We start from the raw sequence: 21,240 nt of genomic DNA, 5'->3' as shown, positions 1-21,240 counted from the left end.
TGTGCTCGGATGAGATGTCCTGCTCTGCATAATTCACAGTTAAATTAATCCTTTTGAGATGACTAATATGCAGCATTTTTGCACAGATTATCCCGCACTAACTAATGGCTAGAGAAAGAGGAAAATGGAGTTTTATCTGTCGGGATTAGGCTGTAACCACTGTGCGCAGACAGATCACCCTTTTAAATGTGCTTTGTTAAAGAGGGAACAGCTCACCCAGAAGTAAACCAGTGACCTCAAGTAACGTGCAGCTCGCACCCGCACCCCTGACGCTTCCTGTCGTCTCATGGGAGGTGGGGGGGGGGGGGTCGATGACACAGAAGGACAGGACAACTAACAAGAGAGTTGTCTCTAACAGAGGCGACGAGACACAGCAGCGGTGTTGGAACTGAGCGGGGAGGGCAAGTATGAAGAGTGTCAGCAGGTTTTCTCCAGCGCAGAGGTGAGAGTGCGTGAGCGGCAGTGAGGGGACGCTTATCAACTCGTGCAGTTTCCAGTTAAGTGTGTGTGTGTGTGTGTGCAGAGTGATTTTAACGTAGAGCGTGTGTGCACAGGTGGCTAGTGTGTGAGTGTGTGTTCATGTAGTGTGCGTGTCAGTCAGTCAGTCAGTGTAAGTGGTGGCCAGACACCAGTTTTAATTGTGTTAGTCCGTGAACCAGACCAAGGTAAATACATTCATGAAACTGGTTAAAAACACAAGACAAAATATCAGCAAGTTAGTAAAATTCTTACTAAGAATGTTTTATTAAAATAAATGCCAAGAGGTTAATAAGAAAAATAACAGCATACACCATGAAAACTAAATGCAAGCATGTAAAAATACTTATGACAAGAAAACTAATAAAGTAGCTAATGAGTTAAACAAGCTGGGAATTGGCAAGAAAACAAAACAAAATATAACAGGGAAAAGGCAACACTCCCCACAAGAGACAGTTTTCAAGATGTAAAAGAGAAGGGGGGGAGGAAGAGAGGGCTGCTTGGGGGAAGGGGGGAGGGGAGTTGCAGTGGGTTTCATAAAAAAAAAAAAAGCACTCAGAAACATGATTAATATACATATAAAATGAGATTAGAAAAATACATTATAAACCTGTAACAATGGCTGTTAATTACATTATCATACATGTAGTAGGCAGGCCAGAGAGAATACGGTAGGTATAGAGTTAACCTTTCACCTGATGGACTTATCCAGCCGTTCACAATGACACAGCAAGTTGTAACATTGCAGAGGGAATTTTCTTAATACTGTCAAATGCTGAATTGCCATCTCTTGCTCCACTTTAATATTGCATTTCAATTTAAAATAATAACACTGAAAAAAGAAAAATTCATTGACCTTTCGGTGTAACAGCATGATGAAAGAGCCATGAATACAAAAAACAAACTGCCAAGTAATATTGGGATCTAAGAATTCCTCAATTTGATATTATGAGTTGATTTCACCTTCCAGCAATAAACTGTCGGTTGTTTCAATAACTGAAAACTATTTGGCTGTGAAATAGAGTCGCTTGTTTCATTATCCAGCATTTCATTCGTCCATTAGACATCTCCTGATTGTATTGATAGTTTGTTGTCAAACTGACATCGAGAGACGTGGACTGGATGCTTTCAGTTTGCAGCTGTTGAAACAGCCCCCCCTCCCCCTTTTCATATCAGTTCCCTTGTATGTTATGTATTTTTCTCAGCTCATGATCAAATGTTCTGGCAGACTACTGCGTTGCTATTGGCAGTTCAATTTGTTCTAGGAAGTTAGTCACAGTCACCATAAATCAAGACAATATTTCATATGATCATTAAAATCTAAATAAAAAGAGAACAAAACCTGCACATACAGCAGAGTAAAGGGCCATCAAGTCAAGGAAAAAGAAAAAAAGAAATTTCAGGAAGACAAAACCATGGCACATATTTTAGCTGGTCAAAACGACTGCTATTCTTTTTGCATAGAATAACTTCGGTAACACCACGATATGGTGGGAGCTACCCTGCTCGACTATTCAGAGCGCGGAACACTAGCCATTCCCTCTCTGCGCCATCTTGGTGGGTGCTGGATATTATTGAACACAACTGGAATACTCAGGAAACAGAAACCACTGTTCATAAGGCACTTTGATTTAATCCTTTTAAAACTCTCTAGGCGTCGGTCTCGCTTCTGATCCTCGCTAGCTTTTCAAGGGTTATGACTGTTTTGGTCTTCGTCTTCCTTTCCAATCATATCCAAGGTAACAGCACTTTTTCCTCACCCACTCAGTCCCCCCCCCCCATACTGTTTTAAACTTTTTTTATTTTATTTTTTCTGATTTTGTAACTGCAAGTAAAGTATCAAAAGCTAAAATTGCCAAAAATAGATTTTTCAATTTTTTTCTCTTCTCCAGCACCCTGTAAAATTATCTATGTTTTGTTCTCTTCTGTATTTGTATATGCAATGACAGATATCTACATTTTTATATATTTATATATATTTATATATATATAAGACGTATGTATAAAGCAATTTGAACAGGCAGGCATGGCTTTCACATCCTATTTTTTCTTGAGAGAGTTAAACAAAAGATTGTGGGCTCGGGAGCTAGACTACGATCACAGGGAGGTGTGACACATTGTGGATGCGCTTTTGGATGGTTTGTCATGTGTTCAAAAGAAATGTTTCATCACTTAAAGAAAAAGGCTCTCTAATTTGCAGGGAGGCTCAGATTATGCCCACCTGATGTCTGAACTAAAATTTAACTGAGGTTAAAAATAAAAATACACTTAAAAAAAAAAAAAAAAAATTGGCCAAATGCTGAGATGCAAAAATGAAAAAGAAACACTCTTTTGGCAATGTGGCTGATGAGACAACTCAAACCAGGTAACATGACAAAAGCATTTATGTACAGAACTTCAAAGTGCCCTTCCCCCTAGCAATGTACTGTAAATGAGTAGCATGTTGATTTAGTGTTAACTGTCTGCATTCACCTCCTCAGAAAAAAATAGAGTATTAATGGATGAAAAATCATCTAACTGACTGACTGGCTGTCTGTTCCAGCTGAAGGCAGGCACCACAAATTCACACCTTTCCAAACTCTAAAATCACAAAGAGAGCCCTCAATGAGACAGATGCATAATTGCAGATATATAATTCACTGGAAAACCCTTTGGCTAAATATGCACACTTAATACTTTTTTTTTTGTCTTTTCAATCACAGCTCAGCTAACTCATCAAGATATTTTTCTAAATACATCAGGCACTGTATAATGGATGTAGTGTGGATGGGGGCGTAGCAATGGTCAGTGGCTAATAAGCACTGCTCCAATATCCCCGAAGCCTCAGCACACCCTACTTTCATCGTAGTATTAATTAAAAACACACACACACGGAGACCCATCATCCCAAATAGTGACCTTCCCATCTTGCCCTTCATCATTTCTTACTTTCTGCAGCCTGCTTCAAACATCAGATTGCGTTTTGTTTTCCAGAGATAACCACCTGCCTCAATTTTGGCTAGTCAATTTAAGCAAAGCTAATTAGTCAAATATGAACAACAGAAAAAAACAAAATCAAGTGGAGGAAATGACTCAAAAGTATAAGAAAAAAAAAACAAGACAGAAGAAAAAAAAAAACAACAACACATAAATCATAAAAAGCTCCTTTTGCAATCATTTCAGCCATGCGTTTTAAAAACAGACAGAAAGCTGTTTGGAGGTGCACACCCAGAATGTGTCAGCTCATAATTACATCTTAGAGCTCAACAACTGCACTACATGTGAAAAATGACAGAAATTAAACAAGTTAATGTGAGTGTATGTTCTCTTTCCTTCTATTTCTTTTTCTCTCCCAGTAGGCGGGTGGTTGGAACAGGGTGGGAGCAGGAAGGGGCTTGACATTTATGTCATTACTCTGAAACCAAATGGTTTGCGTCAAATAGATATTGAACTTTGATTCATACAAGTGAGGTCACCAAATTAGAGCAATTGCAGGAGGGTGGGTGGGCAGGTTGGGGTGGGGGTCTTTATTGCTATATAATTCAGTGCAGATTTATGAGTAATACCACAAACACATCCACCCAGTATATGATTCATGAAGAAAAAGAAAGAGAAAGAATGGGAATTGAACTCAATGAACAGAGGGAAAAAATGAATATTACACAACTTTGTTGGGTTTTGTTGTGTTTCTGTGAAGATTCTGCGTTGGTTTCTATTTTTTGTCAGAACGTGTTAGGGTAACTGTACGGGCAGGCGCCTCTCTCTCTCTCACTTGCGTCCGAGAGGCTAGCAAAAGGCAATTACCAGTTAACTGATCAGCAGGCAGGCTTGGGGCGGCTCGTCATTGGGTGAAGAGTTCAGAGGTCAGAAGGTCATGTGTTAGTTGCCGGTGGCGGCTAGGTGGTTAGAAACAAAAACAAAACAAACAGAAAAAAAAGATAGAAAGGATATTAGTGTCAGCAAGAAGAGACTGGAATGACATCATTTTAACAATAAAATGAATGCAATCTCTTATGTTGCCCCCCTCCCACTGCTCCTAAATCCCCTTGCCAATGTGAGATGAACCCAGCTAATCTCATTATAATCATGACGTTGTCACATCATGATCTCAAACTACTACAGCCCCCACCCTGAATAAGGTAGCTTGGTGGTTTAATTTAAGCGCACATCGCCCCCAAAAACCAAAAAACAGAAGCAAAGAGAAGTCGAACGGACAAACACAATCAGAGAAACATAAATCTAGTGTTTTAGTGTCTGTCAAGTTGGAGTGCAAGTTACAAACAGTGTGATTAGTGGTAAGACGACTTAACAATAACTAATGTTATGTGAGGGATAACTGTGACTAGTGGTAAATGTGCAATGAATAGATGAATCGATGTTTTCCGATTCTTTCTCTTTATTTAGCAGTATATTTTTATATAATATAAATATACACAAGAACCATAAATACATTTGATATAAAATGCTCAAATATAAAATGACAGTACCTCATGTGAAACTGAAATATTAAAAATGTATTTTAGCTTTATTTCAATCTATCTGCAATACACTGGAGAGAATGCAAGCTACCTCAGCTTATGTCTGTGCGTGTCTATCTTCCATAGAAAAATAAAAATGCAAAATAAATTTAAATCTCAAGGTGAAATGGTGCCTGGTAGCAGCATGGCTACTTGTCTTCTGCCTGCTAGGTCTCTCAGATACAGTATAGAAATGCTTCTCCTTTTTCTTTGCTCCTTATGAGCCGAGGAGATAAATCATGTATGGGAACAAGCCTGCCCCATTTTAGGCTCTAATCTCACATCAGAGGAATGTCATTATACACCTTCAACACTGCCTGCTAAGTACTACCTGTCCTGGCTTCACAGCTGCATGAACCAAAAGCTGTTAAGATCACTTTTGCCTGAGCTTTGACATATACACAGTCTACGTATACTGTATATGTTAAGTACTAAATGTAAACAAAATGTGCAGACCACAAGCAACCATTTAGCTGGTGTGTGGATGTATGGGGTAGGAAAGGTAGTGGTGGGGGGAAAGGAAAACAAAAATACAATACAGACAATATACAAATTCCCAACTAAGGCATCGAGGCATAATAGGCATAATAATCATTGAAATTCATCAGTCAATAGCAGAGTGTAGCTAAGAGACTAAACTGACCTCTGTCAGCGGTCACAATCCTTTGGTAAGGATGGACCCGCGTGTCATGCCGTCTCACTTTAGTAGCCATTGCACCTAGATTGTAACAGGTCCACAAGGTTAGAAACCATTCACTTTGAGCAGGGGAAAAACAGTCATCTTTTACAGTAATAACATTCACATTTTTAACCATTATCATTATAATGTTTGGATAATACAACAATACACAGAATAGCAACATAATACAGATTATAGTACATATACACACCACGCAGAACTTTTTTTTTTTGTTGTTTACGTGTAGAAAATTGCAGTAGAAAAAATAATACACCTTTTTTGGAGTTTAACTTGGTATTTAAAAATGCATAACTTAAGTACTAAAATTCCACAGTGCTCAGTTACATGGAGGACTCTTTGAAAAGGGGACAGGCAAAGGGTACAGGCTCCTGGGCTGTCTGGAAAAAATAATGTGATTCTTCCTCTGGGATCCAGAGGGGGATTGAGAGAAATTTGTCTCTTTATTTTGAAAGGTGGGGAAATCCAATACAGCTCTGATGGTAATTGAATAGTGCCAGACACCACCTGCCTCTCCCTCTCTCTTTCATTTTCTCTTTCCCTCTTTCACCATTTCTCTCCAGGTCAATCTGTTCACTGGCGGCAGAGGCTGTCATTTTCCTCCTATATTTGTCACAACTGATTTCTTCCCACTGCAGTGCTTGATACTGCCTCCTGTACGCAGCATAAACAGACTGTTCGCGTCTCAGTATATGTTCAAGTATTTCCAAAATGAAACGCAGGAATTAAGACAAAGAAATCAAGGCCTGCCAGAGGAAGAGGGGACTGTGAAATAAGTTTAAATTCTACAAGGATTTTGTTCTGGCATTGTCAAGTTAAGAGTGAATTTTGGCTTATGACTACACAGCCACCTACATTATCCTGAAGAAGCAGATGGCCTGACATTTCCTTATTCTAAGACAAGCCAATGGTGGCTAGATACAGTAGCGCGGGCAGCCGAGCCAAGCGCATGAGTGTGTGTGAGTATGAGAGAGAGTGTGTTCCACAGGGCCCTGCGTTGCTGAAGGCACCAATCGATAGTGTGAGTAAATAAAATGCACTAAGCTGGTGTAACCCTGCAAGTTAAAGAGAGAAAAGCCAGTCAGCTGCCCCTGTCTGTTCTACACATGACTCCCAGAGGCACGTCAAATACACAGGTCAGCTAAAATCACACTTGTGTCTACTACTGCCAGATGATGCTGCGGACAACATTAGAGAACTACTGTGTCAAAATGAAGCTGGAAAGCAACTGACAAAGGCCTCTTCTGTCTTAACATGTGAAAAATGGCTTTGCTTTTGCTAACTGCAGTCTCAGTGTAATGGTGTTCATATCGGACTCCATCTCATCAATAGATGGTCAGTTGTCTCTTTGGTAGCAGATGTGTTGAGCTTATAACTTAAGAACAGAACATACCGACCCTCCTATTGAACCGTACTCCTGACACAGAAACTAAGGGGAACGTCAGGTATTAGCACAGAGCTTAAGTTCACGAGGGGTGAAGATAAGACAATGGAGAGAGGGGAAGGAGAAGAAAAACTGGAGGAATTTAATGAACATCCCCAGTGGGAGTGAGAGAGGGACTATTTACAGGCATCAAGGCCTGCCTGCAGAGAACTGCACAGAGAAATGATTTCAAAAGCTGCAGAAATCCGAGGGGATCTGCCGCCAGACTGAATATGCCTCCAGGCCAGTGCATGAAAGGGTTAGAGAGCAGGCTGCGTGTATGTGAGCGTGTTTCTGTCAGCGTGCCTCATTTCACACTGAGGCAAGTCCTCCTATATCAACCTTGCAGAAAAGAGGCGATGTAAACCTGAGAGCGTAACTGTTTGGCGAGGGTGTAACTAAAAACAGTGAAGCCACCGTAGTCTAAATTATAAAAGAACTTTCCAAGAGCCTAGCCCTCACAAGGTAATTCTGTCCCCCTTTGCCATTTTAATACACTGTCCATATGAGCCACATAGCTGGTCATCCCATTACCGAGAGCTTCACCAGCACATCCACTCTGTGAGTTTGTCTGTTTTTGATCCTCAGGTGGACACGACATATTTACCTTTCAACAAGTCCTGACTGTGGCTCATGGAAGCCGCGTCGAGCACCCCAGCTCCGGGGTAAAACAAGCTGCCCTCCTGTCCAGGCTGGCTAAAGCTGGCCGCTGTACCTGCTGCACCCATGCTTCCCCAGGCTCTCTTACCTAGAACCCCACTGTGCTCGATGGGGTACTCCAGCAGGGAGGTGGGTGCCAGGGCGTAAGGGTACTCATAAGGGGTGGTGTAGATAAGCCCGCCATCCGGTGTGGGAGGCACCAAAGTGGGGGTGCCATTGGGCAGCATGGCAGCCATCTGAGTGGGCCGGATGAGGTTCATGATGGGGGCCCCAGCTGGCGTTGGGGGCCGGAGTGCCGGGGGAGGCAACACCTGACCAGTGGGGGCCGCTATGAGACGAGGGCCCTGAGCAGCTGCTGCTGCCGCTGCAAGAGAGAATGCAAGGGTGGCTGCCATAAGCAAGACAGTGAAGGACAGGAGTAGGAAAGTAGAAGAAAAGATAAAGTGTTGTGTGAAAAGATAGTTTTGTGTGGTTGTTCATAATCACAGATGAACAGTGAAGGGTGAAAATACAAAAGGAGGAAAAAGAGAGGGAGGGGGAGGTGGCAGGTAGAGGAGGGGAGGAGAGCAAAAGGGAAAATTAGTCCATGCAATGATCATGGTGGTGAACCACAAAAGCCACAATCTGTTGCAAAAGAAAAAGTCAACATAGCCAAACAAAATTTAAAAAAAAAAAAAAAAAAAAAAGACCCATCACACCAAAACACAAGAAGCACAAAATGCAGCTGTCATCCCAATGCATTCAAAGCATACAAATCACCATGGCAGCTACACATTCATCTACTGGAAATGGCATAGGTGAGGGCAAAACAACAGGCCGACAGAAATGGAGCGGCTGACGACGTGTAGAGAGGAGCCACACGGTGAAGGTTTCACAAAAGATTGACCAGGAATTCTGGTGTGAATATGAGATCACCGGGCACCAGTGGGAACACAACTGGGGATCCCCCAACACAGTCAGCAGTCCATTTAAGTTGGATAACTTACAAATGAACACACAGAAATCATTTTTCAAGTGGTTCTGCATTAGCATGTGCTGTAAGCTGTGCCACAAAAGCTTCCCCATCGGTCAATTAAATCAATCGCTAACTATGGTTAGGTGGTGGGCTAGTTCATCATGGCTACAACTTGAGCAGACATTAAATGAAAAGGGGAAATTGAACAGTGAAATTAATCACTTTGTCTTTCATTCCATAAATTTCGGCCCAATTATATAGAAGAACCCAGTTCATGATCTTTGAATGATAATTAAAACATAACCAAGGGTCCAGAGAGCAAATGCATGAATATATTTAAATGTTTGGGCCATATATGATTGGTTATATCAAAATCATACAAGTGATTTAGCATTTAGTGCTTAAGGAGCAAACAATGCACATGTGTGAGCTAGTGACTAACATGCAGAGTTGAGCGAGTGGAATACAGCAATGTGCTGAAAAAGTCAAGAGTCCGCCAACAGCAAGTGATACAGAGCATCTGGATTGTGGGGGAAGCTGGGGGGGTTGGAGGAATGGATGAAGAGGAAAGAAATATGGAGTAGAAGGGAATGGAAGCTGTCCTACTCATGGTGGGGTAGGTCAACATGAGTTGTTTGGAGAGCTTGAGAGAGAGAGGTCCGCTAGTGGTCAGAGATAATATGATGTATGTACACAGGAGATCTGACTACACATTAATCTAATGAAGGTAAACAGTATTAGTTAATAAGAAATACAGAAAAAAATATGTTTTTTCTATAATTAAGTATGGTCCATGGAGTTAAAAGATGAGTCATGTGTGGTGCAAAATAGAGGGATAGCGTAAATTGTGGAGCTGTGTGTGTTCCTGGCAGATCACTTACGTGTTTTGATGTTGTTGTCTCTATATGTCCCGTTGAGAATCGCTAGCTCCATCAGCTGCATCTTCTTCAAATTGTCTTCTCCCTCCGCCTGTGAAAAACAGAAACTTTAATGTCCATTCACAATAATACACCACACGCTAATTCCACACAAGCTGAGGGCCATTTACAGGTCGATTAAAACAATCCACAAGACGACCATTTCACCTAACAACATGCTTGGGTGTTGTTAAAAAGATACAGTGGGGCTGCTGTATCATTTAGACATTACTACATGTCATCTGTTCTCCACAAGCACCAGTTGGATTGGGTTTAGGGAAACAGAGATAGAGATAAGCTAAAGTGCTGTTGTCATGGCAGAGTGCCTTGTTGTTACTAAAATGCTGACAGAGACATTAAGTCTGGGAATGCATATTCATAATCCATATCAAAATGATAATTACTGTAATTTTCTTTGCTCCCTTGTGCGCAATCAAATGCGCAATAACCGCCCTGGCTAATGTCAGTCCTGTCAATTAATGTTTGGATAAATAAATACAAAAGCCGCAGCCACTGTCATTATCGCCAAATTAGGGGACTGAAATTATTCACGGAAAGCAATTAAGATAGCACCCCTCCTCCCACTCACACCCATTCATTCCTCCCCCCTTTTCTTTCTGCACCCCCTCCTCCACCCCCCCAAAACTCCATTTCCCCTGAAGCAACCGAACACTCAATAACCATGACAACACAAAAGCCCCTGTGATTTTCCAGGCTGTACATCATAATTTAAGCAGGGCCTTATGTGAATTATTCTCCAAACTGAAAGGTACGAAGACAGGCATCCCAAGCCATGCTGACCTCAGATACACCATAAGTGAACTATTGATTTCGGGCGGCTAAATTTGTGATGCTTGTTCACACATCATTTCAGCAAAGAAAGGTGGCTCATGCACACACACTCTGCATCTGCATGTAAACACATCATGTGCGCAAAGCCTATAAGGCAGACCAGCCTGTTAGTGGCGGCAGTACTAAAAGCAGGAAGGCCGATACCGAACCTTCCTCCGTTTCTCTTCTATTCTATCTCTGCACCGAGTCTGTCTCCTGGACTAAGTTTAACAACAGCCTGCCGCTCTATTCAGAGGACGATAAGGAAAGAAAGACGTGGAAGTGGAGAGAGAAAGAAAGGAAAAAAGAACGAGGGCTCAGAGTTAAGCCCTCCCCTGAGACTCCTCTTCAACACAGCCACAGAGAGAGGAAGAGAAAGAGCGAGGTTAAGCAAGAGAAAAAGTGACAGAGGCTGGTCTCCCTTGACTAAATATAAGGCAGTGGCGTCAGAGCAGTCACAGGATTCAGCGCTCGCTCTCTCTCTCTCTCTCTCTCTCTCTCTTTCTCTCTCTCTGTCCGTGTGTGTGTGTGTGTGTGCGCGCAATGTTTAGTGTACCACAGAGCTGCCAATTAACGAAGCAAGGAAATTCTCTCTACTGCTTTCTCTCCTTCACTACCTCCACTGTGCTCTGTCTCTCTTCTTTTAATGGGGAAGTCTTGAAGCACAAAAATAACACCAAAATTCTTCCAAGCTACAACACTTTTCCGGGCAACGACAGACAAAAGGCTAGTAACGCAAACACTAGTGATGCAACATTCATGATACTCAACAAATGGCTTTATATGGCAAATGATTACAATGAAGCTATTCACTATTCATTCTGTTCAAAACAACATGGTAATGTAAGACTGTGAATCTAGTGTTGTCGATGAAAGCAAACCTTATGCTACAGTTATTCAAATTATCACATTAAGTAGTTCTTAAAAAATGTGCATTCCTCAATAATTTAAACCCAACTTTTCTAAAACATACACACAACCACACACACCTAGCCAAGTTTGCTCTGAAGTAGTTGCCATGTCCTGTTTTGTTCCCTCACTAACAGCCTTGGAGGTGAGTAAAGGGCCACTTGCCATGCAGTGTCAAGAACAATAACCAAACTAGGGTAACTGAGCATGGCCCAGGTCAATAGCTAGCATGGCTAATATGGGCAAGTAAACCCTCCTCAATGCAGTAAAATCCCTGCTAATAAGATGCTGCAATTTCTATTTAAAGACTTACGTATGCATGAACGAGCAAGGCTAGAAATAGCTGCCTATCACACCTAGAAGAATGCAAAGTAAACATAATCATTATCTCGGTTACTTCCTCTTTTCTGTGTTCCTCTTCAGTTACTTACATAACAAATTAAATCAGACCTTGACCTCTACAGCATTGTACAATTAAAAAAAAAAAAACAACTATACTACACTTTACTAATGAATCCCACAAATCAACACAGCCGTTTTTTCCTTCCCTGTCTGTGTGTGTGTGTGTGTGTGTGTGTGTGTCTCCCCGAAAACCCTGCCAGTGGTTCTGTGGAAGCTGGCCAAGCCAACTTACTAGACAACATGGAGAAATGAGGGAAGGAAAGAGAAAAGGACTAGACAAAACAAGAATATGTCTTTGCCAGATGCAAATCACAGAGGGCGCTGAATGTGTAACGGTTTCAAAGCTTAACACGTTTGTGACAACAATTAATCAAACATTTGTCTCGACTTTATTGTCACTGTATAAACACTATCCACTCCGCTTTACCATACTTGTCACAATGCACAGGCCGGCTCTCCCCTAACGATAATTCAAATGGCCTTTGTCTTTCATCTCAAATCAAGTGCGGGGGGCACTCATGAGCGAGGTGTATCCCAGCAGTATGAATGCTAACAGGAGAACCACAGATCCTTGGTGTGTTTGTGGCTATACTTAAATACTCTACGACGAGACTAACCTTATAAAATTAAGACAAAATAATGAGCACATTTGGGGGGTTGTTAAAGGTGGGTTGGTCCCTCACAAGATGACCGTACGTATGAGAGAGTACAAGAGGGGGTAGCTTGGCAGCAGGCTGCAGGTCAGGACAAATAAATGCTGGGATATGGGTGTTAGGGCTGCTTGTGTGTGTTTGTGTGTGTTGGTGATGATGGATCTGCATGGTTGTGGGGGTTAAATGGGCACGGGGCAAGAGGATGCCACCATCCATCCAACTCTGCATAGGTAGCACACTGCCTGTTGAGAGGAGAGAAACAAAATAGAGGGCAGCGAGAGGGGAAGAGCACAGATGCTGCTGCTAGGATGAGGTGTGTGCTGCTGTGTGTGAAATGTGTGTATCCCCACTGGAGTGGTGCTGATATAGCTCCATCTTCTCACTAACACAGTTTGTCAGCTAAAGCCCCAAAACCCCGACAGATAATTTCTGTTTTACATCTGAAACAAGCTAATTTTTCCCCATCAAAATACCAATCCCCTACTGCAACATTTCCCTTTCTCTGCTTTTGTTCTCTATAACATGGATGTTTGCTAAGTGTTGGCAGGGTTTGCTCCCTGATTTGAGGTTTAGATCCAAAATGGATGCAGACAGGAGCCATGAGATCAGGAGAAACCAAAAGATAATGCTGGTGATACCGCTGGAGTGGAGTTGGATCGACTTAAATCATGCAGCCCTGGGTGTACTGGGCCAGCTTCCTACTACAGAAGCACAGCTTAGATGAATGTTTGATGAACGGCGTCAGGGAGAGCACTTTAATGTTGCCTTGCTCAAGGTGTCGCCACAATTAACAGACTCCTCAGTCAGCTTGCACCACCCTTAATAAAACATTCACTCAGAGGCAGTCACCGCTTGGGCCATGTGTGTAAGAATGCTGCATGTGCATGCCTGTAATGATCTGGCTGCTGGAATTCCCAAGCGAAGACAAGCTGCTGGATTACAGAACAAGAGGGATGAGGAAAGGAAGTTTTCCTTTATCATCCCTGACATGCACGCATGCATGCGGGTAACAAACACACACACACGCACACACTCCTGTCCATCAGCGAAAAAGCCACTCAATAAAGCTGCTCTATCCACAAGAATCAGATTCAATCAATGAGGCCTATTTGTGAAATCAGCAGAGCGGTAAAACCTATCAGGGAGGAGCAAGACAGAAGGATGAGGAGGGAAGGAAAACGAGGGGGAGGGAGGAGAAGGGGGGCGGGAGTGCGATGAGCTAAAGTAGGTGAGCCGTGTCCCACTGCCACTACCTGACAACCCTGCGATGAGGTCACTCGATGCATGCTAAATCACTGTCATGCTTCACTCTTTTGTGCCTCTCTCCTGATCAAAGCTTGTGTTCTTGTTGATGAATACAAACTGCAGATAATGCCAATTGTTACAGACAATAGAGCTTATGTTCAATCTTACATACTGTATGTGCATGTGGAATACAATAAGCAACAGATGAGTCCCTTTCTGACAGTGTTTATAGGGCTGCACCCTCACTCCCCTCTGACACCACGACTCCAGGCCCTTTCCTATCCATCTCACCCCCAGATAAACACAACAGGCGCCTGGATTAGGATGGATGAATTTGCTCACGTCTGTGGCTGCAACTGAGGGGGAGTTTTTGCTCATATCTGGCAAGAGTCACCGTCTACCAACTCAGCTCAGCTAACAGCTCAGCTTGGAGAGATGAAATGATGAGCAGAGAGAGTGATAGAAAGAGAGGTGGAACAAAAGAGTACCAGGAGGAGAAAAAGCGCTGCAGAGCAAGTACAAGAGAAAGCGTGAATGATTGTCTTTGAGTTGGTGGAGAGACGGAGAGATATGCAGGAAGAAGAAAGGGATAGCTGGAGAATATGAGACAAGAAAAGACAGACAGCGTAGTGAAAACCAATTTGTCTGCTCCCTAGTGGGCTGACACTGGCTAAGGCCTGCTTTCCTTCTCTGGCCTCACTGCCAGTCATCACAAACATGCGTGTACACAGACGCACGCAGGCACGCGCGCACACACACACACACGTCTTAGGCCTTAGCAGGGCCAGGGTCAGGCTCTCTCCAAACTACTCCAATTACCTCGGCAGTAAACACAGCCTGCCCTGGCTGCCTCCTGGGATACAGAGAGAGGCAGAATGTGTAGAACTGAGGGTGGGGGCAGGGGGGGTGGGGGGGATCCAGCAGAGTGGAGTGGAGGAGGTGGTATTGGGAGCCTCGGGGAGGGAGGAGTAGATGACTTCATGTAAAGGGGTGGAACTGGTAGTGGCGGCAGCTGGTTTTTATCCCGTTTCCCTCCTTCTCTCACCTCCCTTTTGGTTTCTTCCCAAACTCTAACATCTGGAGGAAAATGATTACTCTCGCCACGCTGCCAAGACGACTTATCAACAATTCCACACTCTCCAGAAAGCGGACGGTTAGAGAAGAGGAAGGAATGAGCACTTGTAGCAAGCTTCAAAACATTGCAACACTAAATAAATAGGTGACAAGAAAGTTTAATCAGTTCAAGTCAGCTAAAGCAAACTTGGAAGCTGCATTGGGGTAAGAAGTGAAAACATGTGAAGCAAACTTGATTCCCATTTTTTAATAGAAAAGACTATAAATCAAGCAACTATCTCAGCAAAAGTAAAATATACATACATACACACGCACAACATGTAAAAACACATGAAACCCTTTTCAGTTTTCAACGACAAGACCATGTATCAAAGAAAATACAAAAAAAAAAAACAAAAAAACACGAAGTGCTACACACACACATAACTTCCTTTCTTTCATATAAAGCATCTGCAAAGACTTTGGAGTAAGTGCTGCATGTCCTTTCTCAAATTCACTGCTGCATTTTCAAAGGCAATTTTCCTTCCTCTGCCGTGCTCCTTGGCTTTTGTGAACTTATCTGCCAAGGGAATCAGGCCACAACTGTATTTTCCTTTTCCCCGAAGAGTAACAACGCAATCTCCTGCAACTCTCCTCACTGACTGTCTTATACCTTCACAACTCCTGTAAAGCCTCTTTATTTCTCCTTTACTCCTTTGCTCTCCTCCTCACTCCAAGACAGCTCTGTTAGCGATGTGCGCCATTAGTCATGCTAAACCACCAACACAGTAGCTCATTAGCATAGAAGTGAACCTGACTCCAGTCAGATTATTACAAACACATCACGGCTGCTCCGCCCCATTACTGTCAATCACACAGCTTACTGAGGTACAGTTGTGGCACATTACAAAGTCAGGAACCAACTATTCTGTTAATACTTCACTTTCTGCATCACAACAAAGCTCACAAGCACCAAGGCCTCAGAGTAAAAGTGCTGCCTATGTTCTGTATTATGTAGCGTTGGTGGCTGCTCAGGGTGTTACAATTTGTTTCAGTGAAGTGTTAATCACTAAAGCCTAGTTCACTCCAGCAGCTTCTCTGGGGTTATCCATAACATGCAAAGTATGGGTGGCCGATGCAGCCTGGAATTGGTTCTGGCCTCTGGATCTATGGGGCTTATATCAGACTTTTAAGGTGCTGGAGGAGAGTGAAGTGGGCACCCTTGGTGCTCTGTGCAAGCCCCATCAATATCAACTGACATACACAGAGTCAGTGCCACCGACAGGAGAAAGGGGAGGAAAAGGAGAGGAGGAAAGAAAATGTGTTTTTCTACCAGCTCACTGCACTCTCTAGAAGTGAAAGGGAAAAAAAAAATCAGTTTTTCACTCCCATCAAAAGCATTTCCAATAGTACAAGGGGAAAAGCTCAGCGGAAATTCTGAGTGATCTTGTTTATCCTCAGAAACTGGGCTGGCATTCCATGTAACATAACAGCATTAAGAGCGGATTAAAGTTCATATAAATAACCTAGAAAAAATATACACAGATTTAACAACAAGATTTAGATATATTATGTAGATACATATTAAAGCTTGTTGGCCTGCAATGGCTTTGACAAACAGATGATGTTAGGAGCTAAGAGCAGGAGGGATCATTCAGTCCCCGCCATGTTGTACAGCCCAACTAACATCTGTCTTGTTATTCTGTCTCCTTTCTCTCGTCATCTGTTCCCTGACTACCAATAAAATTCCCTCTCTTTCCTCTCTCCTCCCAGCCCATATTCCCATTTTGCAAACACAATTTCTAGCTTGTTCATCCACTTCTATTTCTCCTTCCACTTTTCCCTTTATCCCTCATTCCATCGGGCTGCCAGACGGTGTATTGTTCTGTCGCTGCGATCCTTTAATGCCATCCAATCGAGCAGGGAATATCTTGAAGGGATTTGGCCAGGGATGATTTGGGAGCCTTAAATACTGCTAGGGGATTTGCATCATTCAGAGATCCTGACTCAGAGCTGATCACTGGAGGCTTCTCATAAAACAGGGATCTTAGTACCTCCTGCATGGTGTGGAATCAGACCTGTAGTCCTTCGGATGGATTCACCTGGACATGCAGACAGTCCAGGAACACCATTTTTTTTACCAAGCTATTTTTGAGAAACCTTCCTTGGTTGTCCTTGGCTTATCTGGCTCTGCGGAATGTGACAAAGCTCCAATTGTCAATCTCTGGAAAGATGCAAGCCTCAGTTCAGTGGACAAGCCTCCTACCACCCTCCATACCTACTCTTAATTTCTCACATCTCCACACTCACTCCACTCACTTCTCCACATTGCATGTCAAAATGTTACCAAAAACACAAGAATTATTAGGATTTGTTTTGATTATTTAGATCACAGACTAGCTTGCAGAACCATGTCAGCAATGTGTAATTCCTCTACAAGTCATTGCTGAAAAGGATATTCTATTTTCATACTATGATGGTGTTACAGATGTTTTGTGCCTTCTCTGCCAAGAAAAAAAAAAAAACGCTGGGATTTCAACAAAGCTTTTTGAACAGAAAAAAGAAATGTTTTGGTTTTAGTTTTGCTGTGCGTCACTGAACACAACCCAGGTTCCATGGGAAAACTAGTCAGTGCAAGAGGCCTCAAGTCAGTATTGCAAACATCACCGCTAACAAACAATAACAGTTTGAAAGAGAAAGAGAAAAGAAGGGGACTGCGATAAACAAAGCCAATGAACCCAAGTGAGATTAAGAAAGAGAGGCAAAGTTTCTACACTAGAGACACCATGGTGGAGGCAAAGAAAGCCATCAGTCCAGAGCTGGCTGGTGGGACTGAGAGAATGGAGTTTGAAATGACTTGAGCGACGGCTGGCAAAGAAAGGCATCACAGACTGTAGGAGCTGAATTTGACGGGCGGTCTTTGGGCTCTCTAAACGCTGAGCTCTACACAATCCTATTTTCCTGCCTAAACACAGGGACACAGTCACTGGAGAGGCAGAGATGAAAGCACTGTGTGCATGTGTGTGTGTGTGTGTGTGTGTGTGTGTGTGTGCGTGCGTGCATGTGCGCGTGTATATGTGTGTTCCCACTTCACAGATGTTGAAGCTTGGCCCTGGTAAGGCCCCTGGGGAAGTTCAGAAACTACTGTGGGTGGACAATGTATAAAGTGGAATGTGTGTGAGTGAGACAAAGAGTGGCAGAGACGCAATGTGCACAAATCTCAATCAGCACTGGACCTTTGGAGATGCAGGGTCCTAACCACAGCTCCCTTACAATCCACCCACAGGCATATGCACACATGAAAACATCCTCACACATACGCACACATCTGCATTTCCTAGCCTCTCTGTAAGGGGATTAAGGAGACCTTCAAAGAGAGGCAGAGAGATTGGCTAGGGGCTTGCAGGGTCCCTCTCCTTGCCACCGAAGGACCAGGGCAGATTAAAACTGCCCGGATTGCTCAGGCTGCCTTGTTTCCCGCCTCCTCCTCCTGCGTACTGTATTAGGACACTTGAAAACCCCCCTGGAGGAGCCTAGCGAAACCAGGTGGATTAGGAAGGAGGTTATTTTACAATGATGTGAGAGGCCTGGGTGGTTAGGGACCCATGTGCATGTGTATGTGTGTGAACTGAAATTAAAAGGACAGTACAAGTGGGCAAGGCAATTTTGTAAGTAGTGCAGAGGGCCTGTGTACATAGAATGCACTTTCACTGGGGATCTTGGCTGACTTAAAAATCTAAATGAATGAGACACGAGGAGAAACAGGGCTAATTCCCCTTAGAGGGAAGAAATGAAAGAGATGGATTAGCAACAGGATGATGTTTCAAGGAGAAATAAGGGAAGGAAGAGCTCAAGAGAGCGTAAGAGAGAAAGTGCTAATTGCGGCGTGATGAGGCTGAGGTTTGGTTCAGGACCACAGATGACAAGTTTGCAAAACTGAGGACACAGAGCTATCACCAACAATAAATGACTTGGCACCAGTCTTCCTCACTCTAGCTTGACACTTGTTCAACTCGACAGACCTTACGATGTGTGTTTGTATTATGGATTAATTGTTGATCACTCAATCAGTTCAGAATAGGTTGAATTAAACATATCTATCTATAGTATAGTCTATAGTGTGTGTATATTTTCAGCGGCTGGACTTAATTGCAGCATGTGCAACTAAAGCTGGTAACGAAGTATACATAATTTACTTTTTAAATTTAATTTACATTTTAGGCATGTCTAGATTGTACATGACAGCAGCAATGCATATGCATGTAATTGTGGTTCTCTCTTCTCTGTCTGTACTGTCCACACCAGTGAGTCGGTGAAAGACGGAGGCATAAAACAACTGAGGAAAGGTGAGGAAGGAGGATGAAAGATGCCATTCAGCACAAATGTTATTGCAATCTGAATCTTTTCCCCGCTTTAGAGTTTTCACCATTTCCTGTGGCTGGCTCCGTGAGCAGACTCCCGATGATGGAGGAAACAGCAGGCAGAGTGGAATTCAAAGTCAAACTGCCTTCTTCCTTGTTCTTATGTCACCATGTGCGTATAAGCACACATTTCTCAAACACAAACCCCACAACAACTAATGAGCATGCTATAGGCCTCCCCCTGGAGTGATGCACATACACAAGAAATGTTATCTAAATTAATCACTATCACTCTCATGATAACAAAGCCACTGCAATCAACTGTTTATTTATTGGAAAGCTTTAAATTTTTGGAATTTATCTGATAATAATTAGCATCTATTTAAATGGCATGCAGCTTCATCTGATCATGTCTGCTGTAGACTGTTTTTCTATATGTGTTTCTCAGCTACATTTAGGAGGCAGAGTGGCCAAGTCTCTCTAGGCTAAGGTTGGCTGAAGAAGTCTGTCTGCCTTTCAGTTGCAGGGCCAGGAATTTAAAGAGGATGAGGACAAGACTAGGGAAGGTGGCCAGGCTTGGGCAGGTTGTTCCCTGCAGGGGTACTGTTTCTTTAGGGTAGAACCACCTGTCTACCCCTCAGGAGAGCCATAGAGCTGGAGATGAGGAGGGATGGGCAGATGGAGATGTGGAGGGGAGGGATGGCAGGGGAGGAACCCTTGGGCCAAGACCAGTCCAAGTCCCTCCTGTCGGGTTTGAGCTGACAGGAGGGACCTGGCACACATGGAAAGAAGCTCAATAGTTACCGTATGTAGTACAGCAATAAAAAGCTTAGACTGGAGGAATGTGTGCAACTTTGGAATGATTAATATTAGGTCCAAACAAGGAACAGAGTCTTTTTGTGGCATATCTTCTCTCCACAACATTTTGAAAAAACATCTTTATGTAGTTTTATAATGCATCAGTGACACGGTCATGCTATTTTTGTGTGACTGGCATTGGTGAGACCGACAGCTCCAGCCTGTTCTGTGGTTTCTAACCTAACAGGATGTGGTGGCCTTCAGGCTACTGCAGATACTATAATGGAAGAGAGTGGTGAATGGCTTGTCCCCTCGATCACCCAGAGAGAGAAAGAGAGCAGCAGACAGCAATAGAGAGGGCAATACACGACGAATAAAGACAGGATAAAGGACACACACTAAGGGGGAAACAGAGGGTGGGGAAAGATGGGTAGAAAGAAAGCAGGGGAGAAACAAGAATGAAAGTAGTACAACGGAATAAGTGCACACCTTTACTTTGCCAGATACTGTTGGTTATATTAGATTGAGGCAAAGAAATAAGAGATGTCAGTCACATACTTGGTGGCACTAAAAGAGGAAATAAAAGTATCCAAGCAAAATAAGAGAAATTAAAGTAAGAATAGCTCACAGATTCTTCTGCCAATAATGCTTTCATGTGTGGGACTTTAGTGTGACTGCAATGGATTGCATGTGTTTATTTTCAAACCAGTCTGCACTGGGATGCCAGTCAGGGGTCTTGTCCGCAACTGCATTCATGTGTTTGAAGTTAATCCCAACATGTAGGTCAGAAGATTGAAGCATTTTATTGTTGCTTTAGTGTCATGGAGTGCAGATGAAGAGTGGATGCTAGACCTAAGCTTGCCAGTTATTTGTGTAACCAAGAAGTTCATGAAAAAAAGGCTGTTAGCAGGAGATGTATAAATGTCTGTGTGCATGGTTGGATAAATACAGTTCCACCTGACATGGCCAATGATGGTCACTTGTCACATTCTAACCAATCAAATGACATGCAGTAGTAATCATTATTGGCATAAGTGTCGGAAAAGCCACATCTGTTTCCTGTGGTGAAACAGTTTAAGTAGTCAATTCCAATTACCCACTTATCACCTCCAGATCATTAATCAGTGGTGATTTATACATCACAAGGTTTTAGTGTTTGCTCTCCTGGTTACAGGTGACTGTGAAGTACATGTCTCACGTGTACTCGCAGGGCATATATGGACCGAGAGGCTGGATAAATGAGTACAAAGAGTGTGAGGATGTGAAGAATGATAATGATGAAAGTGGAGGACAAGTGGACGGCTGGGAGTCAAAGGTCACACTGCCTCCAGGCCTGCTCCAATCTCGACTATTGGAGAGTGAA

General features: G+C 43.0%; 1 protein-coding gene across 5 annotated transcripts in view; it reads right to left on the bottom strand.

Moving 5' to 3' along the window:
* Window positions 1-720: 720 nt before the first annotated feature.
* qkia (QKI, KH domain containing, RNA binding a) overlaps window positions 721-21,240 on the bottom strand; it is a 77,885-nt gene continuing 57,365 nt past the window's right edge. The window contains exons 5-8 of one of the 5 annotated variants that reach the window (XM_041953401.1): window positions 9,590-9,677; window positions 7,701-8,141; window positions 5,617-5,691; window positions 721-4,352 (exon numbers count right to left, since the gene is read on the bottom strand). In XM_041953401.1, the coding sequence (XP_041809335.1) occupies window positions 4,336-4,352; window positions 5,617-5,691; window positions 7,701-8,141; window positions 9,590-9,677 (621 nt within the window). In that variant the 3' untranslated portion in view covers window positions 721-4,335. Of the gene's footprint in view, window positions 4,353-4,783; window positions 5,692-7,700; window positions 8,142-9,589; window positions 9,678-21,240 lie in introns of those variants that run through there. The other 4 variants (XM_041953405.1, XM_041953400.1, XM_041953403.1 and 1 more) reach the window with 4 other exon arrangements.

This window comes from Chelmon rostratus, chromosome 15 (genome assembly GCF_017976325.1).
Source record: "Chelmon rostratus isolate fCheRos1 chromosome 15, fCheRos1.pri, whole genome shotgun sequence".
Classification (NCBI taxonomy): Eukaryota; Metazoa; Chordata; class Actinopteri; order Chaetodontiformes; family Chaetodontidae; genus Chelmon; species Chelmon rostratus.
The sequence above is the reverse complement of the archived record's forward strand: the minus strand, read 5'-3'. Positions and strand labels throughout refer to the sequence as shown.